Source organism: Fusarium vanettenii (genome assembly GCF_000151355.1).
Source record: "Fusarium vanettenii 77-13-4 chromosome 7 genomic scaffold NECHAsca_46_chr7_1_0, whole genome shotgun sequence".
Classification (NCBI taxonomy): Eukaryota; Fungi; Ascomycota; class Sordariomycetes; order Hypocreales; family Nectriaceae; genus Fusarium; species Fusarium vanettenii.
In genome coordinates this window covers 144,454-171,849 of record NW_003315842.1, presented here as the reverse complement: position 1 = coordinate 171,849, position 27,396 = coordinate 144,454, and the positions used below count along the sequence as shown (strand labels likewise).

The window sequence follows — 27,396 nt, the reverse complement described above, 5'->3', positions numbered from 1 at the left end:
ACAGCCCGTCTTCCCCGGCCATTTTCTACGCCTTGTCTTCCATGGTCTCTCTCCCCGTTGCCTCTACCTTCGGCCAAGATCTCGTCAACAGTTGGGTCTATTTGCCTTGGCTCTGCAAGCTCAATCTGATTCTCAATCAATTCTTGCACAACATAAAGCATGTTCACAGTGATCCTCTTATATACGTATGCCACCTAACGACAGCCACAAAAGCCTAGGGCCACACCTCAGATCTTACAGTTCCAGCTATCGGGATCCTTCACATTCCCCTTCCCGTCCCAGACATTGCGGTGTGGGTATCGGCAATGCCTACGCTCATAGTCAAAAGCGCCATCTGCAGTTCCGCCGACGTTCTTGTAGCCCCCAATCGTTTCTGGCGCAACGCCTTCCTCGACCCATTTCACAATAGCCAGAAGCACATTAGTATCTGCCGTCTTGCCGCCCATGTTTCCGGCGTTGTTTCCAATGCGAGAAGCCCCGTCTCCGGCGCTGCAATGGCCACACCCACTGACGCGGAAGAACCTATAAAACTGGTCCAGCTGGCTACTATTGAGGCCCATTGTTCGAGACACGTGATTATAATAATCGTCTGAGTTCTCGGCGCTGATGAGTCCGTCCTGAAGGCCGTGCCAGTGAATCATCTTGTTGCCACGCTTGCGGAACTTAGACAGGTCTCCCTCCCAAGTCTCAATGTCATAGGGGTTCATCTCGGCACCTCTATCATAGTCCTTGGGCCCAATAGTGTCAGGATTCCACTCAGGGTCTTCCCAGATGACATACTGGTACCATTCTGTGGAGTAAACGAATGGTGTCTCGGCGACAACAAAGTTAAAGAGAGCGTTAGCACCAGGAACCGCTCGAGGGTAGACGTATGTCTCATTCGTGGTGTATAGGGGAGAAAAGACTTTGCGGACCGTCTCAATCTTGGCCTTGGTCAGGCAATTCTCGGTCTGGCCCTTACCGCAGATGAGAGCCTCAGGGCGGTACTGACAGAGGGTGGGGTCCTCAAGCACGCCGTCATCGACGCCATCAATGGGCTCGTCGCACTGAGTCAGGACGCTCTTGTGCACCATTTCCCACTCGTCTGGAGTCACATGGCCAGGAGCTCCAGGGGGGCCGGTGATGCCCCAGAAACTTCCAGAGCGTGCCTGAAGACCGTTCCAGCGCATAGCCGGAGCACCTGCCACATAGCCATCGTAATCCTCGGGGAAGCTCTGTGCCAACTTCATTGCTTGACGTCCTCCTGTCGAGCAGCCGAGAAAGTAGGACTTGAACTTCTTGCCGTAAAAGCCCTGGGTGATCTTCTTTCCGATAACAGCACCAGCGTGCACCGCACGATAGGCAAAGTCCTCAACCACGCCTGGGTTGCGGTACATGGGTAGGCCTGAGGTTCCGTTATGTCCGTTGTTCGTGCCAACGCTGGCGAAGCCGAAACTGTTGCCGTACGCCATATCGTTGTAGGGCATACAGCCAGCTAATCCACCATTGCCAGTTCCTAAGAACCGACCTGTCCAGTTCAAGGGAAGCCAAGCTTCGATGCTAACGTTTGAGGCGGGTCCCGTCTTGACTAACATGGCCACGCGGCAGACCTCAACGTCCGTAACCTGATAGTTAGGACCGCAGGTCGGGTGATTATCGGGGAAAGTGATGTTGGTACCAGCCGAGACATGCTGGGTGAAGTATACGGTGGTGCCGGGGAGTTTGAGCGACTTCTTGAGGCTGGCGCATTTCGCGGCAAAATCATCGTTGCCTTTGTTGGGAGCTGCGCATGCACCTAGCCCTTGGAGGAGGCTGGGAAGCAGCAGGGTCGAGAAGTTGACGCGCATAGTGCCTGATGACGAACAACTATCAGACAGATAGATATTCAACTCACTGCCAGCCTCCTGAGCCTGGCTGAGAAGTGTCAGGAGAAGGAGAGGCAAGAGCTTTATTATATACATGCCTCGGGATAAACTCTTGCCATAGATGTCCCTGGTTCCTGCGGGGTGAACGGATGGTCCTTCATAGAACAACCAGCCAATAGTTCCAAGAAAGGAGGTGGATACCTCGGTAACATCGCGTGATGAACTACCCCAGGCTTGGCGTACGGCAGCTAAAGCGGGAATGACAAGAGGGGGACGTTTATCCAAAGGGTAATGATCCGAGGAATATGGGCCAAAGAGGGGGACTTGACACCTCGGCCTGCCTGAGTTGGAATAAGATCCGGGGTGCATAGATGTGGAGAAAATCGGCAGATCGCAGCCGCTAGGCTAAATTATAATAGGCCCGAATTGCTTATTAAGAAACCAGCCTCGTTTACACCATCTTCCTTAACAAGTACAGTTACCACTTCCATTCAAGAGCCAAAGAACAGACTTTCGCTCACCAGCGCAAACGCCAAGCTACAGGTAGTCCATATTTCTGCACCAAATTTGAAGAAGCTGCCGAGCAGCTCACGACTGGGTCAGAACAAGCATCCCCACAGGCTCCTCCATTATCAGAAACAGGCTTAGTTATATGACAAAGAACACAATACTCCCAAATGCATTTAGAGTCAAGACAAGATGAACTTGCACTCCAGGGGCGCCATTGTGACGTAGTTTTGGGACCGATAATGTACTGACAACGATGGCAGGGAGAGGGGAGCGGCCTCAAACACCGTCGGGCGATTGTTCTGAACAACATAATGCACTCTAAGGCCAGCCAATTCTTGCATTCAGTAGAGTTCCAGCTCCTTTTCCTCAGCCAAGAGAAACGCACTCTCTTTGTCGCAAATCGAAGCAATACCAATCCGGCGAAAGCTGGGGCGTCCAGTTGGTGTCTCATGTGAGGAACTTGCAACCGGTTCCAAGACAAGAAACGTATCCCTTTGAAGTTGAGGTTTCTCTTGCAACCTTGATCGTACGAGCAGGCAGGTATAAGTATCGAAGCTATCTCGTGAAATGGTTGGATCGTCAAACTGTCCGGCACAAGACCAAGGCACCGGGCTAGAAGAGTCCAATTCTTCCCCCTCCAGATGAAAATAAGGTGGGTTGGATCCGGATCCCGGGGCGATTCGAAAGCGGAGATCTTTCAGAGGGCCCCTGATGACCTCCTTCGCTGGTCCTATTGGAAGCCATAGAAGGTCATCAGCGAATTATTCCCTCCATAAGCCCAGGAGCGGCGAACAACTCGTCGTTTGCTGGTAGCGACTTGCGGTCCCTGCTAACGCTGCGATTCTGTCGGTTGGAAATGTAAAGTCCCTTGTGGAATAATGCTCGATCTACTCATGCTAGATGCGCTCTTTCCGCCTCGAGGGTGCCAGCTTGAGGCTGCGATCATCGCTTAGCAGTTCTAAATCTTCAAAGGTCTGGCCAGGTTGTGTTTTGTAAAAGCATCTACATTGCCAATGGGTCTCTGACTTCATACAATGGACGATGCAGTGCGAGAGAAGCTCCTCTTGCAACACCTAACCCCTTGTGCTCAAATGTGTACTGTCCTGTGAGAGGCTGGACCTTTCATGATGATATAGCTAGGTATGATTCTTCTGCTATCGCAGAAGGTTTAAAAAAGGCCACTGTGTTAACATTAGGTTATGATATTATGATATGTTGAGAACCTATTCTTTATTTTAGTTGCAGCCCAGCCCTTGATGGGTTAACTAAGACCGAAGATCGTGCACTGTGCTGAAGCTTTCGTGGTGTTTGGGCTTGGAATCTGATCATAGTGCTCAGTAGCTGACCTTGTTGCTGATAAACGAATACGCGAGGACCTTTGGCGGCCAATCCAGGCCCTGCGACAGCAGCTTTATCGCTGGGATCAAAAGAAGTCTAGGGTTGAAACCGGAGCGGAGTAGAGGGTCAACCGGCGACCAGGATAGCATTCCGTTCCAGTCATAATCCTGGATGTCAGTTGGGCAGCCTACGCAGATGCGGCCAATCTGAAGCATATCGATGGAATAGGAATGGCGTAGTGGGGGAATGGTCGTGCCTCGCCGCAACCACGCATTGTTATGCAGTTTCAGCAGAAGCCAACCCCCGCTCTCTTCAACACGAAAAGGTGGTCCTCGGCCCATAAGCCAACACGCAGAGCCAACAGCATTCGTGAAGGAACCTTCTAGATGCGGACCGTTCCCGGCACTCCGCTACGACGGCCTTCACGCAGCTTCCGACGTTCCCTATTTAATAAAGTGGCACGACCACCATTTAGGCTGAGCAGAGCTGGCTCGAAAAAGCCTTGTATGCCCTCCTGCTTGGAAGCACACGCTTTCCGACATACGGCTGCAATAGCAACATATCACCAGCCTCTTCTTGGCAGATCACCTCCTGGATCATCAAGACCTGACCTAGGCATAATGGCGGCCACCACCGTTGCTGCCATGCCGGCCATCGTCGGGCTTCAGACGACTCTCACTGTGGATGATATGAACAGGTCCAACACCATGTGAGCGTAGCCAACAATTTCATTGTTAAAGTTGCGTTCACGCTAACACAAAGCCACTTGATGAAGCTACAATGGACTCCCTCGCATCAATCCCAAGATGAGCGTCAATGAGGACCATGTCAAGAATCTCGAGGCTATAATCGCCCAACGAAACCTTCGTGAGAAGCTCGGCATTCATTTGCTTCACAAACACGACGACCTTCCAAAGGGGCAGATCAAACTCGAAACCAAGATGCAAACCATCGCCGGTAAGTGGGGTAGACCTGCCTCAATCGGCTCCCTGGATCTCGGCAAAATCCATGGAGTCGTCTTCAAATTCGTCCCCGAGGAGAATATTCTCATCCCGTATGAGTTCGCCATGGGTCCATCGCCTGTTGCTAGGAGCAACATGGTCGAGAGCTGCATCAAAGTCATCCTCGGTTATGTCGCCGGGAATGACCTGGCCAATGTGATTGCGCTCGAGCTGTTGGAGCCAGTCAACGATAGTCAGCCCATGGGGCCCGCCGCCGAAATCGAAGTCGGCGAACACGGAACGATTGTACTGCCAAAGGCTATGGTGGATGCCGTGGAGTTCATCCCAACTGGTTGGCCTGATGTCACGCTGAATTACGACCCCGATTCAAAATCTCGCCCGCAAACCGAATGGGCTCGGCTACGCCCGGAGGATAATCACAAGGTTTATACCCGCCAAGTTGAGAATGAAAAGCAGCTGCTGGATGAGTTAGCGCTCCAGGGCATCCTCATCAAAGACTGAGACATTTCTCAACACACTAAGGTGAAAGCGGCGGGAGGCAGGTGCCGCAAGGGATCACATTCACCACACTCATTTAGATCTTTATCATCTTTTCCTATCAACCTTTTCTATCTCGATAGCTTTTCAAATATCCACAATGCTACCATCAGACAAACACACGTGCTCTGTATTGGTATGGCTGTTGATATACTTGGCAGTTAATACCAGGATGTGATTTATAGCAAGCACAGTGCCTCGGCATGTATGGTTGCCTTGTGCTTTTCTGCAAGTTCACGGGCCCAAAAGAATTCAAATAGTCTTGCGACTTCAATTCAACGCTGATCCCCTTCTAAGATGTTCCCAAGATCTCAGTAGAGTATCTCAGAAATGCTGCTGGATGCTTAGATTTCCAGGACAGAAGTGCTAATTGGTCTGGGCCTGGATACCAAGTATAGTCTCAAAGCCGCTGAGAGAAACTCGGGTCTTCTGGTGCAGTTATCTCATCGAAGGCTGGGCTTCAACTACAACCAAGAACACATTATCAACGCATCATATCATCATATCATTATATCCCAATGCCCAAAAAATAGAGCCCTTTTTAAAGCCTTTCTGTTGCCTATAGTCAAAGAGTGATACCTAGCTATATAACTAGGTATGAAAGGCTAAATCTCTCGTGGGGCACTTAACTGCTCTAACCTCAGTACGAGAAACAAGGGAAGTTAGCTGGTATAACAGTGCCTCGCTCCTGATCTTAACCAGAGCCTTCATCTCTCGCTTGCCTCCTTCTATTTCTTAATGCCTATTTTAAGTACCCTAAACTAGATCTTCAACCTCTTTGACCGCATGTACTTGTAATCAGGCATAGCTGCGCGAACCCAGCTCTCCAACTTGCTCCCATCCTCGTCACCGAACTCGGCCCGCCACTTGGCCGCCTCTTTGGCAATATCAAGATCGCCAGCGACCTTGTCAAGATTTACACTGTCGCTGGCGCTAAGCGAACTCAGCATCATTCGGGCCATGGCTGACATGTTGCTTAGCTCCTCTTGAGATGCCTTTTCCCACGAGAAGCGCAACTTGTCGGGATCCAGTCCGGCCAGTCTGGCGTACTTCGACATTAGCTCTGGGGAGGTCATCATATCATCCGCATCCAGCACAAGCGGCCGCTCTCCCCCCTTATCATGTTGGGCCTCGTAAAAGTCAAATAGAGCCCTGCTCCAGATTGAAGACCTCTCAACGGGGCTGGGTTCCTTGTCGGGGCGTCCCAACACGTCACTACGTGCCGCGCGATACATGGAGGCGAGTGACAAAGCCGGGTGTCGGATAAGAAATGTTGGTTTGAAGGTCTTGAGGAATTCGTCCGAAAGTACAGTCTTGTTCAACGGAGAGCGCGTGCCGCTCCCCAGTACAGTAGGTTCGCCAATTGTAGTGCCTTTCCCGTGAGCGAATTCGGACTCGAAGAACGGATGGTTCAGCAGTAGAGCGTGCTCCTTGAACAAGACCAATTGGCCTTCATTCTCGGCATTCTTTATATAATCAAGCAGGTTGTCGAAGCATTGTTGCTCAATATCATCGATCTCTTTCTTCTCCTCCGCTGTCCACTCAGACATGGGCTTCCCTTGTACCGCGTAGCGCTTGAGGATCGACGGCAACCAAAAGTACCCGTTGCTCTTTATCGGCCGGGCGCCCTGTCCCTCAAAGTTAAGGATCCGGACAAACAAATTCGATGCGGTACGAGGTGAAGTCACGAGCAAGTGACGGGTGGCCGGGGTAGGGCGCATCGTTGTTGTGGTGGCTTCTGTTGACATATTGCTCTTTGCTATCGATGACTTGGGCTGGAGCTCAAATCAAACAAATTGACTAGACAGATGAGCCAGTATGTACCCGAAAGTGTTCTCGTTGACAGTTCAGGCAATAAATGAGGAACAGAGTCGGGGTCATCCCGACAATTCTGACACTTATCAATCCGGCTCGTCTTACACTGTGTGAGAAAGGTAAACTACTACTTATGATCCTTACCTCTTTCCGCGGTATAAGCTTATGCTGTGGTCGTGAACAGGGTGCTAATCCAATTAGAATACACTAAGTAGTACCTTTATGAAGACAGATGATATCTGTCTTCCTGTGACGCTTTGACCTGTATAGAGGAAGCTGATGCATTATAGAAGGAGTTTAATCATGACACCGGTCATCTCTAGAGCAGATATATCATTGCGTTACTTGTAAAACATATGTTGTCATTGGCCATTAATCACTCTAACTGGTGGCCACGAAACAAAGGCGTGAACCGCCCAATAACTTGAAATACGATGTGGGGTTGTTATCATGCGGGCTGACAGTCCCGACGCGAGCATGCAGTCAGCACATGTACATGAGGGCCATCTCGATGCTGCCTATTTCATGACAGGGTTTCCGCGTAATGAAGGTGGAGAATGATAGCCATAAGTGAACTGGCGTCTGAGTCAGAGTCGTACCACACTATTTCACACTTGGCACTCCATTATATAAATGTCTGGGCGTCAGCATTTCGCGCGATTCTCATTCCTCTTAGAGCCTGGCTTGACTGACTGTTCGATCATTTGCCCAATTATTGCACCACTAGGAAAACAGTCCAACATCTTACCTACACACCCTCCCAGCTAAGAAGGGCATTGTTGAATCCTTGGGTCCTAAGCAATCTGATCCTTTCCCCAAGCCGATCTTCTCAGACATCAAAACATGACCTTGTGCAATCTATGCAAGGGCATACCCTGGGAAACACTTCCTTCAGTCCCACCCGATCTCGACGTTGAACTGAGCGGGTATCCATACCTCCAACCATTCTACCGATGGCCCGAAGACGTTAGAGGTTACTCTCATCATCAAAGCCTCGAAGCCTTGCGGAATTCCGCAACAGCGCTGAGCTGTGATCTCTGCCGCCTGATCCTTAAGCAAGTAGAATCATGCCAATCAGAGTTGGAAGAGCTGAAGCCGAAATGGGAAGCCGACACTATCACCAAGTACGACTGGCCATTATGGGAACTTTGGATTGTGAAGCGAGAGAATGGGGGAGATGGATTTTGGGTCATGAGTTTGACGGATGGAAAGGAGAAAAAAGAAGTGAGGCTGGTGGCGGCGATCGGACTTTGTGTGAGAGATGGTGAGATTTCACACTTCATCCAAGAGTCTCATTTCGTATTGACGTCCTTAGGGGACCCGCTCGAGTCGATCATTCGGGGCCGACCAGTTGAACAACACGGAGGAACTTTGGCAGCAATCTCAAGAGCCCGCGAGTGGCTGAAGGAGTGCAACGAGCACCCCAGCTGCAGTCCTGGTGAGACACAATTGCCATCTCGCATCATCGACGTGGGTGTCGATACCAACAGTCCTCACGTGAAGCTCCGCGAGACTGAGGCACATGAACATGGAACATATATATCCTTGAGGTATTTTCAGCCGGCAGTCTATGAGCAGTATCATGGCTAATGTCCATCATGAAGCTATTGCTGGGGTAATGAACAGGCATGCACTACCACCAAAGCCACACTTGCAGATCGAAAGCGCCAAATCATAATTTCTGACCTACCAAAGACGCACCAAGATGCTATCAAACTGGCACGAGAGTTAGGAGTGAGATACCTGTGGATAGACAGCATCTGCATATGTCAAGATGACCACGAGAATTGGGAGCGGGAATCGGCCAAGATGCTATCCATCTACCGCAATGCGTATCTGACAGTCGCTGCTTCGAGAGCCAAGGACAGCTCTGAAGGACTATTTGGAGAAAGGCCGACTAGGGAATACGTTGAGCTCGGGTATAAATCTGGTGACCTACGAGGGCAAGCTTTGGCGTTTAATCTACCCCTCCACGAAGAAGCCATCTCCAGCGACTACATATCTATGCCGGATGAGCCACTCTCGGATCGCGCCTGGGGTCTTCAGGAGCGTGTCCTATCCCATCGGATGCTACTATACGGCACTCAACAACTGTTTTTTGAATGCAACAAGGGATTTAGAGGGGAAGATGGTCTGTCCCTCAAAGACCGATTCAAGAGTGTGCACCAGGATTTGGAAGAAGAGCCCGAAGGAGCAGAGCAATCCCGAAACGAGGCTAGCTGTGAGGACGACAAGATTTCCAACAAGAAAGCGGCATTACTGGGATCATGGTACAGCCTTCTTTGGTTATATGGACCGCGGAAACTCACAAACGCCTCGGATAAACTCCCTGCCATGTCTGGTCTTGCTAGCGTCTTTGCAGAACGGCTTGATGACGAATACGTGGCTGGCCTTTGGCGTTCTCACCTCATTGAAGGGCTTCTGTGGCAAGGTTTGAGATGTAGACGAGTGCAAGAGTACAGATCGCCTTCCTGGTCATGGGCATCCATGGATGGAATTCCTGGCCTAGGCGTCGAAGAGGATTATGATACCCTGGCCAAGGTACTAGACGTCAAAGTGAATCTGAAAGGCGCAAATCCTTACGGCGAGGTCACCGACGCAAGAATCAAGATACAGGCGCCAATGGAACGTCTCTATCTTGCCATCGAGGACTGGGACCCTAACAAAGCAGGCTTCGCTTATGACAACAATCCGAAAGTGCGTACGCCAAACGGCAAACCGGAGGGTATCCACTCCCGCTTCGACTTTGACTTCACGGCTGAAGATGCTCCGCAAGAGGCACTGAAACTTGTCAAGAGTTTAGAGGGAGCAGAGCTTTTTGCTTTGATTTTATTGAAGGTGACGGAGGAGAGTTACGATGACCAATACCAGGCTCTAATTGTTGCAAAAGTGAAGGGGGGTGAAGAATATCAGAGGTTGGGGTTTATTTTCATTGACGAGGAGACACTGGGACGAAAACCAGAGGAGCAGCCAGAGGAAGACGTTCCTATCATTACGCTTGTGTAAGGTAGTCCGACTTAGTCAAGTAGGGAGTCTGATAGATTACCATGGGAAAGTTTGAACGATTGTCAACATTGTGCACTTCACGATCCCTAACTACGGCCAACCGTGATCCAGTGGCGAGGAAGGAGCTGAAACCCTTCAAATACCCCAAGCCAACCTCCAAGTACAGCGCCGTTTAGCCATAACGCCATGCCAGAACTTCCTCAGTGTCGCCGACTACACTCTCCGGTACCATAGCTTTCAACACGCCATTACTTTATCATGGCGTAGACCCTAGAGGTACACTAGCATTGGCTGTCATATGCATCACGAAGGCGTGGTAGTAAAGACTTGGTTCGACAAGAAAATCCAGCATTTTGTTGAGGCGAACTCAAGACCCAGTTGAGTTCTCGCCATCACATCGCGCCCAGTATTGCCCCCAGACCCTTCCATTCCCAAGACTCCATGCCCATAGGGCTTCATACGTATTATCATACAGTAAAACGCCTGTTTCTGTACCGCATCAGAGCGATTTCAAGATGTTGTCTCTCAATTTCTGGCGTTCCTTCTTCTGCTTCGAGATGATGGCAATCCCACTCTCCGCAGTCGTCACATCTTGTGCAGCCTTGCGCACCTCGTGTCCCCAGGCGTGGACCGACTTCAGTTTGTTAGTGAGGCTTGTCTTGGTGCTGCTCACTGAGAGATCGTCGTTGGGTTGATGCTCGAGGGTCGAGATGCGAGCCTCGAAAGCTCTCTCGACTGCAGTGCCAAGTTCCATGTGTTGCCAGTCGTAAGCGGCCTGGTAATTCGTGGCCTTGTCCACGGCCTCGTCGCGATCGCGAGCCAGGTCCACCAGATTGGTCTCCAGCTGCTCTAACGTGTTGTTCACATAGTCGAGATGGAGCTTGGCCATCTCCTTTCGGAGAGATTCGTGTGTTGTGAGCAGATCCTGCGCATCAGTGATTAGAGGGGCGTTGTCTTGCGGAGTGATAGACGCAGGCACGTCTGCGTTTACGGTGATGGACGTAGGATCCGGAAGACTCAAAACAGCTGCCAGGGCAGCTGGACGCACTTTGAGCTTGACCGTCAGGCTTCCGGCTTCAGTGGGCCGCTCCTGGGGCAACGCGCGTTGAACCACCCCTCCGTCGATTGCGGCGCTTTCTGGGCATCTTCTGGCAAGTCTTAATGCGGCGTAGGGAGAAAAACTGAGTGTAGAATCGGACATCGATCGTCGGTCGGACGGTTCAAGGCGGGCCGAAACGGAGTCGATTGTGGTAGTCGCGATCACGAGCACAAGGAGACCGCCCACGAATTGGCAGGTATAGAGTCAAGATTGGCATGGATGCGCAAAAAGACGCGGCGAGCGCGTCACAGCAGCATAGCATTATTTACACAAATACTTATTTGCTTGGCCCGGATATACAAAAGCGCGTCGCGTTCGGGGGCAATGCGTTGTCGAGGGGCCGCGTTTGCCATCGTGTCGAGTTGGCAAACATGAGCATGCAAGGTGCCGCGTGGCGTCATCTCTACCGTCGTCGTCGAGGCCGTATCGGGATGGTTTGGTTCGAAAGAGCTAGTTCATCTGCTATTGTCAATGGCCCAGGTGCGGTATGGTATCATGGATGGGATGAACAGAGCATCGCATCCATCACGAAGCAGTGAAGGCGCAAGGCTAGGGGCGGGGCGACGGCGGGAGGGGCAAAAGGCATAAGAGAGAAAAGACACGAATATCACATCCCGACTCGCGAGACCTTGTTCACTTGAGCAAGACAGGCCGATACATCACGTAGCATATGTATCAATAAGATGATGGGGTAAAGTGATGGAAGGAGAAGTAAGAGAGAAAAACGAGGGGGCATGACTGAGGGAGTGATCAAGGGCCCTTGAACAACAAACAGGGGGTCTCATAACTTTGACCAATAACAAGGCAGATCCAGGAGGGGGCTTGGTCGGTCCATGCCAGGGACCATTGAGGGCACCCGCGATTGGACCACCGCCGTGTTGCTGTTCAAGTACCTGCTATCAATTAGCCCCCAATAGATCTCCGGTCAGTGGTACCGCGGGCCTAACACTTTGACTTTGGTCTGGCGCCGTACCGTCATTCCTATGCCACCCTACACACCTGCACCAGCTCCTTAGGCTCCCTCTTCCCAATATGGCCTCCCTTTGGTCTGAGATTTTTGTCAATGCATGAATGTATCATTTGAGACGGTCAAAGCTGAAGTCATGAAAATGGCAAAAACAAGATATCAAATTCAGCAGCGAGGGAGATACCTAGCAAGTTGAGTGATACGCTCAGAGGGTTTGCAATAGCATTGTTTTAACGAGCCGAGTGTTGGCAATTGTCACGTTGCCCAAAACTCCCCAAGCCAACGGACGATGTCAGGAAATCCACGAATCCGGTCAAAGTCACCCATAGGCAACACACAATAGCTTTATAGCACCTAGAAGCGTTATCGAGAGCATTGATCGTTGAATTTATGGCAGCGAGAGGAAATTTCATGAAGTGGCCTTTTCGCGTCTGTCGAGCCCACAAGCGATGTCAGGAAAACCGCCACAACCAGGACTGAATGAATGCTTTGAAGGATGGTCTACTTCAAATAGTCAATGTATTCATCTAGGCCAGTTTTCAGCCAATAATTCTGGGTTAAGGGGTATTTCCTGAGATGGTAGTTCACACTGCACGACTCAAGAACTGACCTCAGGAAATCCGCAGGCTCCACTATGAAGTCTTATTAAATGATACGAGCATTATCTGATGAGCCTTTTCGCCCTATTCAAGGCATATTTGGCTTGATTTGTATGGATCAAAGAGCATTTCCTGAGTAGGCATGTAGTATGCATTACCCAGAAAATGGGATGCACTAGGTACAAGGAGGCCTTGAACTAAAAAAAAACAGATCACACTTGAGCCAGAAAGACTAACATATAAGGGCCGGACCCCATAAATGTCTCATGAAATCTCTGAGCGTGTTTCCTGGGTTGAGACTTATTTTATGTCCTTGAGTCTTACGGAGTTGACCTAATCCATGAGCCCCTGTTTTACCAGAGCAGCAGGGACGCGATTCTTCCCACCTTTGACGTTTCAAAAACAGACAATTACATAAAACAGGAAATGACACAGGTAAGGCAAAGCATATCCTCTGGTTTTGTAAAGCCGAACGAGGACCAAATATTTGTCCAGGGTACCAACAAAGCCAGTGATTTAGACTATCATGTCTCACATCGGGTCCGGAATAACAGTTCTGCCGCGAGTTCTACCCAGTCCCACTTGAAACCGAGAACCGTCATTTGTCATCTCGCTTCCATCAACAACACCTGTTAGAACGCAATGCCAGCGTCTTTGAGGCACGCCTACAAGTTCTGCTATCAAAAATGGCAAGGCTATAATTAGCAGGCATGTCCGAGAATGATGAATCGCAAAGGCTTAGGGGGGCTACCGTACAACGTACGACCCTCGAAGAATACCTCAGATACTGCCATGAACACCTCTTCAAATCCCTGCAAATCAGCGATGACTTACTTCTGACGAAATCCAGCGAGAGCACTACAAGTGTCGACGCTAAGTACTACCCACTAAAGTTACGACCATGGGAGGACTTCCTCGGCTCGCAGCGGACACATTACAACATCATCCGAGAGGTCCTCAACGGCACTCAGCTGCTGCCATCTCTATCGTACGTTGAAGAGAGGTCGGAGACGGCCGACGGCCCCAACGTCGCTAGCGAGGCAGACCTCAATCTTTTCGAGCGCCTTGCCCTGGAGGAACCAGCTCAGAAAGTGTACAAGGTCTTTGGCCCACGGTGTCAATCCCACCCAATGACCCAAGATCTCGAGTGCGCAAACATCAGATTCACAAACCAATTGCCCACCCTGCAAGAGCCGGATGGCAATGAGGAAAGTTGGCGTATTTCCCAAACAACCCAAAAGCAGCCGAGGTTGGGATTTCCAGACAGATGGTGCGGACGCCGGCTTGCAGGCGAACAGTCAGGCCCCCGCAACGGCCGAGGACAGGATCACATTGCTTTCCCCATCGGGTACAAAGCAGCACACAAGATTGGTGTCCAAGACTTTGAAGCGGCGCTGCAGAAGGAAGACTTGTTTAACCAAGTTCTGTCAAACGTAGTAGGCCACAAGTTATCCACTGGTCATGACCGTGATAACGACCGGAGGGACGAAAAGGTAGCCAAAGCTTTGGCTCAGATCTTCCACTACATGGTTTGCTGCCGAAGCACCTTCGGGTATCTCACTGGAGGCCATTCCCTCATCTTTCTACGGATTGATGAAGATGCTCAGGTGCTGTATCATCACATGGTGCAGCCAAACAAGGATGTCGAGGCCGAAGCCACAGATCTATTCTTCACAGGAGTTGCGCAGCTGTCGGCCTTTTGCTTGAAGGGCTTCTTAGAGCCTAGGAAGACTAAAGAATGGCTTCTACGGGAGCAGGCCAGGCTTCAAACGTGGCCCAACCCTTATCCTGAAATGCGCGAGCCGACCGCAGAGGTTCCATCATCGTCACCTAAAGCACCATCAACTGCATCATATATTGCATCATCTCCATCCCCCAAAAACGATCCCTCTCGGTCCCCGCCGGTTCGGCTTACTAGGTCATCATGCAAGGACAAAGAGCTCGTGGAGGAAGGGAGTGGATTTGGCGACACTGATAGCGATGAGGACCACCACAGTGACGACGCAGGCATCCAGCCATCAGTACCAGAGGCAGCCAGTTGTTCGAAAAAACGAAAGAAAGGGACCTCGGATAGTGAATATTCTGCGAGCATTGACGGGGCTTCGTTCGAGCTTGAGGCTCAGCAGTACTGCACGCAAGCCTGCCTCTTGGGCCTCAAAAGGCAGGGACTACTGGAGGAAAAGTGTCCTAACGTGGCTCTCCATCGTTCTCCAGAAGGAGGCTCTCGCCACCATATCGACATCCGCGAGTTTATACAGCTTTTGAATGCTCAGATAGGCGAGCCATGTTATCGTTACCGCTACTATCAGCCTGTGGATGGCAAGTATGGGGCAAGAGGACAGCTCTTCAAGCTGTCATTGCGGAAACACGGCTACACATTTGTTGGCAAGGGAACCTTCGCAGCTGCCCTGGCGAGTATTGAACACGAGTCGAAGGTCTACTCGCGACTTGACTCGCTACAAGGACACCTTGTTCCTGTTTGCCTGGGAAGCATCGACCTTCAGACACCTTACCCTCTCCCGATGGCATTTATTGCTCATATGCTACTCTTATCATGGGGAGGGGACCGAATGCCCGAGGGGCTTTACGCCGAAGAACAACGAGAGTCATTCAAGAGGCGTTTTCTTACACATGGCGTTTCTCATAACGATATGCGGCATCGGAACATGCCTTGGAATGAGGAATGTGGGACGGTTATGCTTATTGACTTTGACTGTGCCACGATGCAGCTGCCGGCCAAGCACACGCAGATATCAAGGCTGTCTGGTAAAAGGAAAAGACGAGTGAGTGACACTGGGGTCTCTAGGGGTAATGCGATTCCCTCTTCGGGGATGTAGTGTTGGAGGTAATACAAAGCGAGGTTTTAGGAAGAGCGAAGGATCTAGAGAATAGAAGGGGGGAGCTATGACTTGCATAATAGTTCTCGAGACGGGCGTAGGTCTCTTGTACATAACTCTGACGGAAGAGCATTAGAAAAGAAAGTTGACAGGTGGTGAGTTTACAACAATTGGGCCGGTAGAGGATGTCGAGCGAGTAGAGGAGCATGCCTCAAAGAATGAAAGGTTTAAACTTTGCAGCTTTGGCCTATGGCATACAAATTTCTATGTGAAGAAGGAAAGAATGCAAATGAGATGGAAATCAGGGAGAATCTACAGAGGTCATGTGACCTTGTTGGTGCCATTATTAATACTCCTACCTTTAGGCATTAACCCTCCGTAAGGTAGCAATACATTATTAAAGTAACTACTATCTAGGCAGAAGTAGTAGCCATGCTATCCATAACTCCTTAACAAACAGGGACCACAAAACTAGGGAAATACTGCGTATTTCTCAACCTATCTCGTACCGATTCGAGAGTTGAACCGTCGACTGTGGCCAGCTTCCGCGGGCAGAGATGACACGTTGGCACAAGGCTTCATGCCAGAAGCCCATGGTTTTTCTGGATGGGAGTATCCCACGATGCCGAGCCTGCGACAGCGTTCCACCACTTGAAGAACTTATCTCACAGTCAGCAGATGTGAATCTCTTCTGCCTCATACCGCCAGATCAGCCTTTTGGACAAATGAGGCTCCAGTGGCCATGCTGCGGTCTTTATTTAGACGAATGTTCCATGCTTGATACCACGGCCGCTTCTAGTGCTCTGGAGGTCCAAGAAAAATCTCAACCACCAGAGAATCCGCAGGCTACGTCACACGGAAGCCAAGTTAGCTTTTCCAAGGCTCGGTCAACCAACAGGGAGATATATGGCGAAATCCTTGGCCTAGAGAACTTCCGGCTCATTTGTTGACACTCAGTCGAAAACGATGATAAGGGCTATCCCATTCATATTACTTTGGAGGATTTTCGACATGACGATTGTCCTGAGTACGAGACAGTCTCATACACCTGGGGTGGTGAGGACGACGATAGCACCCTCTGCCGACCCGTTTACGTTGGGCCATACTGGGATGTTCACTACTGGTGCTCTTTCACTTGGCTTGATACATCTACTTCAATTTGACACGTCCGTCCACCATTCCCGGACAAGACGCAGGATTTCGTACATATGTTCAGACCGAGCCCGGCTGTGCATCGAAACACGAGACAAGATCCTCGACAGGCGGTTTCCACCTGGCTAAGTCCATCTCTTCTATCAAGATGAGGGCAGTCTTCTTCTTTTTATGCGACACGACACTGGACGATATGAACTCGTCCATTGCTGTACGTACGAGAATCTTTACCTGGAGGTTTGCCGTCCGGGTCCAAGGCTTCCTAGTCTGTCTTTTGATGTAGAGAGTAGTTTGCATACTGTGCTGACAGAAGCATTACAAAAATGTCAAGCCAGCCCTCAAGTCTTTCAAAGATCATTGGCTAGCTTGCCACTAGTCATGGAGCATGGATGGTTTGGGATCCAGCAAATGTTTCCGGGAGGTAGGATCGCAACGAAGAAAATACTCCCGGTCTTTCAGAGCATCATCAATGAGTCTCGTCATTTAGGGCAGACGTTTGTCGAGTGTTATGCCCAGTGCTTGAAGGAGAACTTTTCTGAGTTTGACCCCCAAGTGGATAGGCACTACCTTCAACTCACTTTTGATGTTGAGAAAGAAACGTCTGCATTCTCGTGTTACTGGAAGACTTCTAATTGTTGGGATATCTGCTGGGAATGGCGCAGTAAGCCGCGTGGAGGCTACCAACAATGGGAGATGCTTCTGAGAGGGCCAAAAGAGGAAGATCATCTTGTACCGCATAGACAATGGCCAAGGGAATTAGTGGAAGACTTTAGTATAGATGGAGTACTTAGGCAGGTACTGATAGTTTAATGAGAAGTTCTAATACTTATTGTAACTTTTTCTAATTATTTCTTAACTTATTAGTAGTTTAGAGAGTATATTATGCTGCCTCTAAACTGACCTACCTATATAGAGGCAGTGAGGTTAGGGTCTATTAAATATATTAATACCTACTAAAGACTAATAAAGCTTAGTAGCCTATTTGATATCATACACATTCAACGGTAGACATTAGTGAGTTAATAGTCTCCCCAATCTTGTCAACATTCTCATCTCTCAACTGTGCAGCTGCTTCATAAGACAGTCGGTAGAGATGAAAGGCATCCGAGAACGGCAGACGATGGTCTGTCCACCCAGTGGTCATCCTCAACTTTTTCGAACTTGTCCATTGTGGAAAGCCAATCGCCATTGCCAGTGAAGCATCCTCATCTGTTGCAAAATCTTTGAGGTTTACATACTTGACTCCGCCTGCGATGTCGTACTCTTTGATGATTGCATTGATGATTTGCTCGGCGTTTTCATAACGCTCGGATGAGATATTGAATACCTCACCCTGGACAGTTTCTCGTGGAGCAGAAGCGATGGCGACATATGCCTCTGCGCAGTCGTCGATATGCAGCGAATGACAGATCCAATTGGGCTGGGTTGGCGCGATAAGAATGCGGTCTTGTGGGTTCTCGGTCGACGCTGCTTTAGAGCTAGCTCGAAAGCAGACACTGTAATAGCTTGACGCTCGGCCATAGACATTGGTGGGTCGGACAAGAACAGCCGCAAAAGCGTTGGTGCTCTCAAAGATTCTTGGTGTATGTTGCACTCGAGGAGCAGCAAAGGGAGGTGGACGAAGCTCCGACAATTCGTCATGTGGTGTCAAGCCGGGGTCATCAGAAAGATGAGGTCCAACGCCATAATCTTTACTTCCCGCGGTAAAGATGACCAATGGCCGTACACCATTCGCCGTGCTGGATATTGACAGAGTCTGAAGGAGACTGACTATGTTTCGGAAGTGCGGCACGTAGTCCAATGTGTTCTCCGTGGTAGAAACGATTACATCCAAAGTCGATGGAAGAAGCGTTTGGATGACTTTGTGGGAGACGACATCGTCGATACTGCCAATGATTGGTATGATTTCCTCGGCTGTTAGTGATATGCTTGACTGCGCGGAACGGATGAGCCCATATGTCACCCATCCAGCACGCACAAAGGCACAGGCTACGGCTTTTCCGATGTAGCCATTCGCGCCAGTAACCAGAACCGTTTTGGCGCCCATGGTCACACCCTCAGAAAAGATTAATTTTGAACGCAAACACATTGTGAATGGAGTTTCTGGGCCATGGTTTATTAAAGGATGTCCCGATGACAAATCCACCTCGAAGTGATGCCAACATGGACCTTGATTACAAATGCATCTGGGTGGTACGATAGATGCAGACACTGTCGATATGGCTGACCGTAATCTCCAGAGTTTATGTGCACCTCGCTTTTGGCTCAGTTATCGCATCAAGGACCTGGCTTTAACTATAATAAAGAACGTAATCTCCCAGACTCAACACGGCCAATCATCGACAGTATTGTAATCCAGTTCGCCGAGATTGGTGAAGCGACAAAGCAAGGGGGTACAAATCTGCAGGCTCGTTTTGGGCTGAAAACTAGAGTACCCCGAGTTAAACTTGCCGTTCTTCAACATGTGCTGACACCGAGGCTTCTTTCTGCATAGCCATAGCACCAATCGGGTCATCGAGTGCGTGAGGGACGAGCTGATCACCGAAAAGTACATCCATCTGCTCCAAAGTGCGGCCTTTGGTTTCAGGGTAAAAGAGCCAAAAGCAGACAAAGGCGATAAGGTTGAAGACGAAGAAGACGTAAAAGTAGCGAAATCCGATATGAGTGAGTGCGCTTGGGGAGAATTGCGCAAAGACAAGGTTGACGAGCCAGTTCGTAAACGTGGTAATGGCGTTACCCAAGGCGCGTACCTCGACGGGAAAGATCTCGGCCGGGTAGACCCAGGAGATGATACCCAGAGGAGTATAAAACAGACTGAATACAAAGTTCATAGCCACCATGGAGCGTAGTTGGTTGGCATTGTCGGGGTTGATGTACTGTGCTTGAACGGCGTTGACGAGAAGAGAGGCACCAAGGAAGGCAGCCGAGACCATGAGTGGCTTGACGCGGCCGACCTTGTCAAGCATCCAGAGACCGATGGTGCAGTAGACGATCGAGAGAGCACCGCTAATACCGATGATCATCAACGAGGTCTGTGTGCCGATGCCCAAGAGCTCGTAGATACGAGGTCCATAGCTATCCAAGGCTTAGCAACCGACTATTTGGAATAACCAAAGACGAAATGACTCACTAGTTAATAACGTTGATGCCAGAGAGGGGACCAAAAGCCTGGATTCCACACCCGAGCAAGAGTCGCTTCCTCCACGAGGGCTTTGTGATGATGGACATGGCAGACACCTTGCCAATCTCCCGGTCGGCGGCGATGACGTCTCGGATCTCTATAAACTCGAGGTCGATTTGGGAAGCATTCTCGCCTTTTCGTAGCTTATTGAGGACGATTCGTGCTTCTTCATGTTTATCCTTCTCCATGAGCCATCGAGGCGACTCGTTCAGGAACCAGATACCGGTCACGAGGATAAGGGCAGGGACGCACTGGAAAGCGAGGGGGAATCGCCCTGTGAATCGTTAGCGAGATGTGATGGAACCAGTTACCGGGTTGTTGTGACGAACAAGAGAAGTCTGTCTTGACAAATGAGCACCCATAACCTAGCCACTGTGCCACCAAGAAGCCCCAGCTGAGAAACCACTGGAGAAGACCAGACAGAGCACCTCTCCACTTGGGCGTCGAGATCTCGGAGGCGTACATCGGGATCGTACTGGTCAGCATGCCCACGGCCATGCCGCCGATGAACCGGCCGACAATGAGCATGGCCATCGACGTGGATCCGGCCTGCAGAGACGAACCGAGGAGCGAAACCACAGACCCGGAGAAGATGGTCATCTTACGACCAAGGATATCCGCGACAGCCTAGGGGAAAGCAAGTCACAAGTCAGTCTCACTGTCACAGATATAGATGGGAAAGGGATCCTGACCATGTTGATCATAGTTCCGAGGACGGCGCCGCCCTGAAAAGAACTGACGATGCCTCCAGCAGTGTCATCACTAGGGGAATTAAAGTATTCCTTGAAGTGAGGAAGAGCAATGGTGGAGCTGATGATGCCCGAGTCGTAGCCAAAGAGGAAACCTCCGACGGCCAAGAAGGCCGCCGAGGCAATGGTGATGGCATCGCCGCTGGGCATGGCTACTGTCGTTGAAGAGAGAGATGGGGTTGAAGGAGGGATATGGAGCCAGAGTCTGGGGATGATGGAGGTTTATATAGGTAGCGCTACCCCGGATTCGCTTTGTCGGTACAATGCGGAGAGCCACAAGCTGATGGGGTAACTCTCTATTCAGCGCCAGGGACTCTCTACCCGGGGATTAGACAGGGGCTTTCGTTTGTCTGGTGATCTCGGGGGCATCTAGACCGAGTGATGGCCACCTGCATTTGCAAGATTTTCCAACATGTCACGTCTTTCGTAAACATGGTTCGTTCGTTCCCCATGTTTCCCTAGCACAGAAACTGGGAGGGTAGGCCTAGGCTCATGCGAACAAGCGGCGTGGAGCAGGTCCAGCTTGTTAGGGACACCCCCACCACACCATGACCTGGCTGATGGAGACACCTGCCCGGCTTTGTCGAGTTTTCCGGCGCTCTCCATCGACGCCGTCACCGACATCTGGAGCCAATGATCCGCATCGTGGGTCCTTCTGTTCGTAAGTCAGGTCAGATGGCAGGAAATGGCTCGCGAGTGTATCAAGCGGCTACCGATCAAACGGGCCAGTTTGACCCGAAGACAAACCAGGGGCTACTCGGCTTCGCGTCAAAAGACCGACCCTCCAAGTCTGAACCGATCGTCAACATTTCCTGCACGCAACAACAACATTCACCATGCAGGTCATCGGCTGTGGCATTCACGGCTTCGGCGAAACCATCGGCATCGACGTTGACGAGTTTCGAGTCTTCTGGAAGCTCGACATCACCGATGAGCATGGGAAACAGGTGGCATACCGCATTGTCGTATCGGACAGCAAATTTGTTGACGACGAGCACGGCCTTTGCTTCGACTCTGGCCGCGTAGAGAGCAATGAGCAGCGCAACATCCTCTGCAGCCCTCAGGGCGGCTTTAAGTCGACGACGCCCTACTACTGGATTGTGACCGTCTGGGACCAGCATGGGAATGAAGCCGTCAGCTCCGTCAACGAGTTTTACACGTCGTACCCTCGGTCATCGAGACTGCTGCCGCCTTACAGCATGAACCAAACATATGTGAGTACCAAAGCTCCTCCCTGCCTTGGCATTGCTGACCTAGATAGATGCCGCACTCTAGTCTCATATTCCGCACTTGGTTCGAGGATGAGGCAAACCGCTGGAAGGCCGTATGGATCGGCAACGGAAGTGATAAGCCTCTCTACCTACGGAAATCCTTCACGTTCCAGCGCAAGCCTTCACGCGTCATCGTCCTTGCGTCGGGCCTGGGCCATTTCAATCTTGCCGTCAATGGCAGGCCGGCCTCGTCGCACGTACTGGACCCCGGCTGGACCAACTATCATAGAGCAGTCCAGTTTGTCGGGTACGACGTGACAGAGCACATATCCCAAGGGGAGAATGCCATCGGAGCCCATGTGGGCAACGGTTTCTACGCCGGGGACCAAGGAGATCGCTTCTTCTGGCCCATGTACGAGGACAATACGTACGTGCGTTATGGAAACGAACTGTGCTTCTTTGCTGAGATCCATGCGCACTATGAAGATGGCACGCATGAGTGTATCATCTCTGATCCGAGCTGGAAGGTCCGCAAGAGTGCCACGACACTTGCGAATATCTACGCTTCTGAAGATTACGACAGGCGGGAGTATCCAGTTGGCTGGGATGCACCAAGCTTTGATGATGTAGACTGGCAGCCTGCTAAGCCGCTCACGGGGCCAAGAGGCAAGTTGCACTACCAGAGCCAACATCCCGTCATCTTGCACAACACCTTTACACCTGTCAGTCAAGTCATGGTCAAACCAGGGGTCATCATGTACGATCTCGGCCAGAATGCGTCCATCATGGTACGAGTCGTAGCCAGCGGCATCACCGGGGCAGAGTATCGCGTCAGGTACTCGGAGACAATCGGAGAAGACGGCCTGGTACTCATGCCGGATCCCTTGTTCAAGGAGTTCGAGACGAGTGTCTACTCCAAGATTACGCTCTCAGGCCAAGAAGAGCAAGAGGTTTGGACGCCCGACTTTAGCTTCACGAGCGCTCGATACATCCAGATCGAAGGAGCCTCACTCGGTGGCAAGGACGGTCTTCCCATCATTCACTCTCTGACTGCCCGGCACGTCTCATCTGGCGCCCCGAAGCTTGGCTTCGTCAAGACGGACAAAGAAGACGTCAACGCCTTGATAAACGCCTGCTACTGGACATTTAGCTCCAACATCTTTAGCTACCACACCGACTGTCCCCAGATCGAAAAGTTTGGATGGCTGGAGGTAACATCTCTACTCTTCCCGGCCACGCAGTACGTGCGAGATATGGAGGCTGTGTACTCCAAGATCCTTGATGATATTGTTGACGCCCAAGACCCTTCCGGTCTTGTACCCACTATGGCGCCTTTGGTCAGATACATGTATGTTCTTTCTTCTGTTCTCACTCTGGTAACCACTGACAAGGGTTGAAAGGTGTGGTCCGATGCATGACACTATCACCTGGGGAGGCGCCGTCTGCTTGCTCCCAGAGCTCATCAAACATTACTACGGAAGCACAAGTGTCTTTGCAAAGATCTATCGACCGTGCGTAGAGTACATGGAATACATGCGAGGCAAGGAGCGGCTCGGCGGACTCATCGAACACGGTCTCGGGGATTGGGGCTACGCCATTGCGTTTGGGAACCACCAAGCAAACATCGAAACGGCCGTATACTACAAGTGCCTGCAAAACGTGGCCATGATGGCCAAGGAACTAGGCTTCGCCAGTGACGAGGCAAGATTCACCTCCTGGGCTGAACGAGTATACGATGTCTACAACCAACAGCTCCTCGTCGCCGACAAGACAACGTTTCCCTACGCCTTCTATACATCTCGGGACAATCCCAACACGCAGGACCGTACCATGGTAGCTCAGGCTGTAGCCCTCCAGCACGGCCTTGTCCCGCCGCAGTACCGCGCCGACGTCATCCAAGCCTTTGTTGCCGCTGCTGAAGACTCGGGGCATGTCATGCGCGCCGGTGAAATCGGCCTCAAGTACCTCTGGAACACTCTGGCAGAGCAGGACGTGGACCGGCCCGACATCGTGCTCAACATGATTCGGCAAGAGGAGCACCCCTCGTACATGCGGTTTTTGCGGCGCGGGGAGACGAGCCTGCTGGAGTTCTGGCAAGACAACTGCCGCTCCAAGTGCCATGACATGCTCGGTACGATATACGAGTGGTTCTACGACTATGCACTCGGCGTTAGGCCGCTGACGGACGCGTATCGCACGTGGAGGCTCAGGCCGTGTTTCAAGACCGAGTTTGACTATGTCGAGGGGGAGATCGAGTCGCCCTATGGCTTGATATCGGTTCGCTTCGACCGTAGAGGCAAAAAGGATAAGGCAAAGGCTGATGTAGATGTCAGCGTGCCGGCTGGGACTATGTGCGAGCTTGTTATGCCATGTGAGAGCAGCACGGTGGAGATTCAGAGGCTGCCGGTCAATGAGACCAGGAGTTTCAAGGGCAAGACGTTGACACTGCTCCAGGGCCACTATAGATTAGACATTACAGCTTAGACCAACAGTGTAGTAAATGCTTTTCGACTCCTTTCCCGGGGTTCCAGAACTAGGCTTGTGGTGCGTAAAGCGAACATGTTGGGTTGCTCATCAATATGTGCCAAGGCCGCGTCTGAGGTATTGGCACTCGATTGTCCCGACTTAATGGGCCGATGTCAGATTGAGCACATGAGGAAGCAGAATCGCGAAATATCTTGACCCTGTCATCATCTCACCTGTCCTCACCTTCCACGAGCCCCAAGGTTGGCCAAGGCTCCGATCCGATGAAACGTTCCGCCACGGGGGCTACGGAACTCTATTCAGGGGCTGTCTCTGGCGCCGGCTTTCAACCAAATTGATTGGTGCTCTTCACCGGCTTTGATGTGATCTGGTTGGCAGTTCACCAGCCCCGGCTTTGAAGCTATACTATTGGTTGAAGAGCCTGAAAGCCGGCATGAGGTGGATGCTCGCTAGCTAGTGCCACCCCCTCCCCACAAGAACTCCTCCACCTTGTATGATCCTGAAAGTAAGGGGCTGCATGCTGCCTACAAGCCAGAACTTGCAAAGGTCCGGACCAAAGTCAGGCCCAAGAGCGGGACTGTGCTGGAGCGAGGATCTGAGTAAACACAGACATTAACTTCCAAAATTGAGAAGTCGACTTGTGCCTTGGATTGAACCGCCCGCCCACTTCCGCATGTCAATAATATCGTCCCAGTTCAACACCCTGGAGCTTTCAGGTTACCCTGTAGTTCCTCCAAAGGTTTCCGAGTTTTGTATATCCATCATCATGGACTCGGTAACGCGGCTCCTTTCAAAGTGAACATTTCCAAGTTGGCTCGCATCAGAATCAGGCCATGTATCATCCGCCTTGTCCTCAAGTGCCAAAGAATGTGCAATGAGGAACTTGACCATCCATTTGTCAAACCGGTGGGTGTTTCTGCTGAGAGATCTTATGCAATTCTTCTGGAACACCACCAGTCGATTTATCTGCGACGAATAGTAAGCAATAGATACAATATATTGCCTCCCAGCGGCTCCATACCATAAGTTCCACGCTCGGCCAGTAGCTTCGTAGTTGTACTAGTGACTTGAGGTTCGATTCGAGGCGACTCTTGGAATCTTCGAGCTCATGAGGCTCGCCGAACAGATACGTGTGTAGCAGCACCGAAGATGACACAATCGTGACATGGCCTACAATGTTGTACAGTGCTGGGGCTCCGGGAACCTCTCGCGAGGCTTTGAGCACATCACATATAATGGCCGCGTGAGCTTTGCAGCCATCTGCATATTTCTTGCCGTTCCTCGTGGAAGGCCGACGCTGGTCGAGGTACTGGTAGAAGAGCAGCGTGTAGTAGTGATGATAGCCTAGATGGAAAGCAATAAAGACGCTGCCGAGGCCCCGGCTTACAAACACTGCCAGGTTTTCCATGGAGAATGTCAACCCGGGGTCCAGGTTCTGCTCAAAGGCGTCGAGATCGCTTTCGAGGCGTCGAACTGACTCATCCATTAGTGTCTCGTCCCACGTGTCTGTCTCGGCGAGCTCCATGTGAAGTTGTTGTATCTGGGTGTATATCTTGACCAGTCTCACCATGTGCCCCCATAGGCCAGGCCTCCATTCCAAATCATCGATATCTGGGTCTCCTGGTATCATCATGGAGAAGACATATTCGTCCATGGGCACCCGGGGCTGCTTGGCCTGCCATCCAAACTGGCGCGACAGGTTTGAACCACCGCTGGCCCAGGTATCGGTGATGAAACAAGTCCAGAATATGCGGCGTTTTGTTTCGCGCGTGATTCCATCATCAGACTCGTTGCAAACGCCGAGATTGAGCATCTGAGCCATGCGATTGGCAAGTGCTGGATGCCATGATTAGCCACCATGTTGCAAGTTTCTGGAGCAATGTACCAAAGTATAACGACTCAACATCTGCATGACAATCGCCCATAGAGTTGTTTCCCACCAGAATACACGCTTGGATGTTCTCGATGCAGATATGCTCAAGGTCGTCCTTCAACGCCGCCTTTCCCTGGGCGCAATACACGGGCCCGCGGGAGCGTATGTCGGGCTGTGTGGCAAACCTAGTCCTCTGTCAAACTCAAACCTAGTTGCGAAACAGTATGAGTGCGAATGTACCGTGCTGCCATGCCCATCATGCTCAGCAGGACAGGTTGAGAGGCGGTGCCTGCGACAACGCTTGCTTTGAAGGAAGGCTGGTGAAAGAGGCTGTGAGGCTGGTCATGAATGAATCGAAAATAGAGATCGACTAAATGAATGGTCTCTTCGCTGGAACGAGTTGATACAACCGGAGGAAGAGGCTGTGCGGACTGGAGGCTATTGATGGCGGCTGAGCATGGTAGGTTTCGCTGGATACATTGAGAACATGCCAATTCGCCTGTCCGGTCGCATCTTCGCTTTCCACTTCTGCATTGCAAGCATGCCTTTACAGGTCGCATATTGCTTCACCCGGGCCGGAACGCTGGGCCTAGGGAGATCAATGACTGCGAGTAGTGACAAGCAGGAACCGGTGATGCAATTTGATACCCCGCTAAATAGCGGTCTGGATGGCCTCAGGCAACCGGCCAAACGACATGACCCAATTACCTGAAAATTGAATTTGAACTACATGCCTTTATCTCGAGATATGACTTAGCCAAGAACCATCGAAGACAATGACCTAAATAGATTGTATTTGTCGTTATCTAGAATGTGTATACTTATGGAAAACTCTTCCGGCGTGGTGAGGGAACTGTGAGCTCGGAACGTCAGCAACGCGGATGACTGAGAGTGTCAATGTCCTTTGTTGAAATGTGACAAGTTGGTCCCTCATTCTTTCATCTGGCCCAGCTGAGTCACTCAAGATGCAGGAGTCGACCATCTTGACCCCTATCTATTTGGGTAGAAAGGCCCTGTGTAGACGAGCAGTGGTACTGTGGGAACAATAAGTTAGGGGCATATTATCTTTGACAGAGGATACAACTGACCGTTTTGTAGAGCTAAGCAGACCTTCTTGTGAGTAATGGGGTCCTCGAAAGATGTAGGCTAGCGGAAACTCATGTATTTCCTCGTTCTAGCCTACTTCCTCATGGCGTAGCGTATGACACTCCGTGGCTCTTTTTTAGCGTAGT

General features: G+C 50.9%; 10 protein-coding genes across 10 annotated transcripts; 4 read left to right on the top strand and 6 right to left on the bottom strand.

The window, feature by feature from the left end:
- Nucleotides 1-227: 227 nt before the first annotated feature.
- Nucleotides 228-1,826, bottom strand: NECHADRAFT_44313 (uncharacterized protein; the record flags this gene model as incomplete). The annotated part of the gene is made up of 1 exon (XM_003041431.1): nt 228-1,826. The coding sequence occupies one exon, from the start codon at nt 1,824-1,826 to the stop codon at nt 228-230; it is 1,599 nt and encodes a 532-aa protein (XP_003041477.1).
- Nucleotides 1,827-4,188: 2,362 nt separating this feature from the next.
- On the top strand, nt 4,189-5,485 carry NECHADRAFT_101049 (uncharacterized protein). The gene is made up of 2 exons (XM_003041462.1): nt 4,189-4,401; nt 4,468-5,485. The coding sequence occupies exons 1-2, from the start codon at nt 4,199-4,201 to the stop codon at nt 5,153-5,155; spliced, it is 891 nt and encodes a 296-aa protein (XP_003041508.1). The 5' UTR covers nt 4,189-4,198; the 3' UTR covers nt 5,156-5,485.
- Nucleotides 5,486-5,952: 467 nt separating this feature from the next.
- Nucleotides 5,953-6,921, bottom strand: NECHADRAFT_17690 (uncharacterized protein; the record flags this gene model as incomplete). The annotated part of the gene is made up of 1 exon (XM_003041430.2): nt 5,953-6,921. A coding segment is annotated over one exon (969 nt), but the record flags the coding sequence as incomplete, so codon positions are not given.
- Nucleotides 6,922-7,849: 928 nt separating this feature from the next.
- Nucleotides 7,850-10,062, top strand: NECHADRAFT_62329 (uncharacterized protein; the record flags this gene model as incomplete). The annotated part of the gene is made up of 2 exons (XM_003041461.1): nt 7,850-8,295; nt 8,611-10,062. 2 exons carry the CDS (start codon nt 7,850-7,852, stop codon nt 10,010-10,012), a joined length of 1,848 nt encoding a protein of 615 aa, XP_003041507.1. The 3' UTR covers nt 10,013-10,062.
- Nucleotides 10,063-10,511: 449 nt separating this feature from the next.
- NECHADRAFT_82229 (uncharacterized protein) lies at nt 10,512-11,213 on the bottom strand (the record flags this gene model as incomplete). The annotated part of the gene is made up of 1 exon (XM_003041429.1): nt 10,512-11,213. The coding sequence occupies one exon, from the start codon at nt 11,211-11,213 to the stop codon at nt 10,512-10,514; it is 702 nt and encodes a 233-aa protein (XP_003041475.1).
- Nucleotides 11,214-13,387: 2,174 nt separating this feature from the next.
- Nucleotides 13,388-15,615, top strand: NECHADRAFT_82228 (uncharacterized protein; the record flags this gene model as incomplete). Its single annotated transcript, XM_003041460.1, has 2 exons — nt 13,388-15,460; nt 15,598-15,615. 2 exons carry the CDS (start codon nt 13,388-13,390, stop codon nt 15,613-15,615), a joined length of 2,091 nt encoding a protein of 696 aa, XP_003041506.1.
- A 1,894-nt stretch (nt 15,616-17,509) lies between these two features.
- On the bottom strand, nt 17,510-18,716 carry NECHADRAFT_62328 (uncharacterized protein). Its single transcript, XM_003041428.1, has one exon. The coding sequence runs from the start codon at nt 18,711-18,713 to the stop codon at nt 17,655-17,657; it is 1,059 nt and encodes a 352-aa protein (XP_003041474.1). The 5' UTR covers nt 18,714-18,716; the 3' UTR covers nt 17,510-17,654.
- Nucleotides 18,717-19,107: 391 nt separating this feature from the next.
- NECHADRAFT_44379 (uncharacterized protein) lies at nt 19,108-20,746 on the bottom strand (the record flags this gene model as incomplete). Its single annotated transcript, XM_003041427.1, has 4 exons — nt 19,108-19,741; nt 19,797-20,121; nt 20,177-20,474; nt 20,540-20,746. The coding sequence occupies 4 exons, from the start codon at nt 20,744-20,746 to the stop codon at nt 19,108-19,110; spliced, it is 1,464 nt and encodes a 487-aa protein (XP_003041473.1).
- Nucleotides 20,747-21,432: 686 nt separating this feature from the next.
- Nucleotides 21,433-24,291, top strand: NECHADRAFT_82225 (uncharacterized protein; the record flags this gene model as incomplete). The annotated part of the gene is made up of 3 exons (XM_003041459.1): nt 21,433-21,810; nt 21,858-23,155; nt 23,199-24,291. 3 exons carry the CDS (start codon nt 21,433-21,435, stop codon nt 24,289-24,291), a joined length of 2,769 nt encoding a protein of 922 aa, XP_003041505.1.
- A 717-nt stretch (nt 24,292-25,008) lies between these two features.
- Nucleotides 25,009-26,351, bottom strand: NECHADRAFT_44394 (uncharacterized protein; the record flags this gene model as incomplete). Its single annotated transcript, XM_003041426.1, has 3 exons — nt 25,009-25,257; nt 25,313-26,127; nt 26,177-26,351. Coding segments are annotated over 3 exons (1,239 nt in total), but the record flags the coding sequence as incomplete, so codon positions are not given.
- Nucleotides 26,352-27,396: the final 1,045 nt, after the last annotated feature.

What these genes read in the sequence shown, in the direction of transcription:
- NECHADRAFT_101049 (XM_003041462.1), top strand. Translation starts at nt 4,199, where the DNA reads ATGCCCTCCTGCTTGGAAGCACACGCTTTCCGACATACGGCTGCAATA. An exon ending in ATGAACAGGTCCAACACCAT is followed by an intron (nt 4,402 to 4,467) that starts GTGAGCGTAGCC and finishes CACTTGATGAAG; the next exon opens with CTACAATGGACTCCCTCGCA.
- NECHADRAFT_62328 (XM_003041428.1), bottom strand. Translation starts at nt 18,713, where the DNA reads ATGGGCGCCAAAACGGTTCTGGTTACTGGCGCGAATGGCTACATCGGA.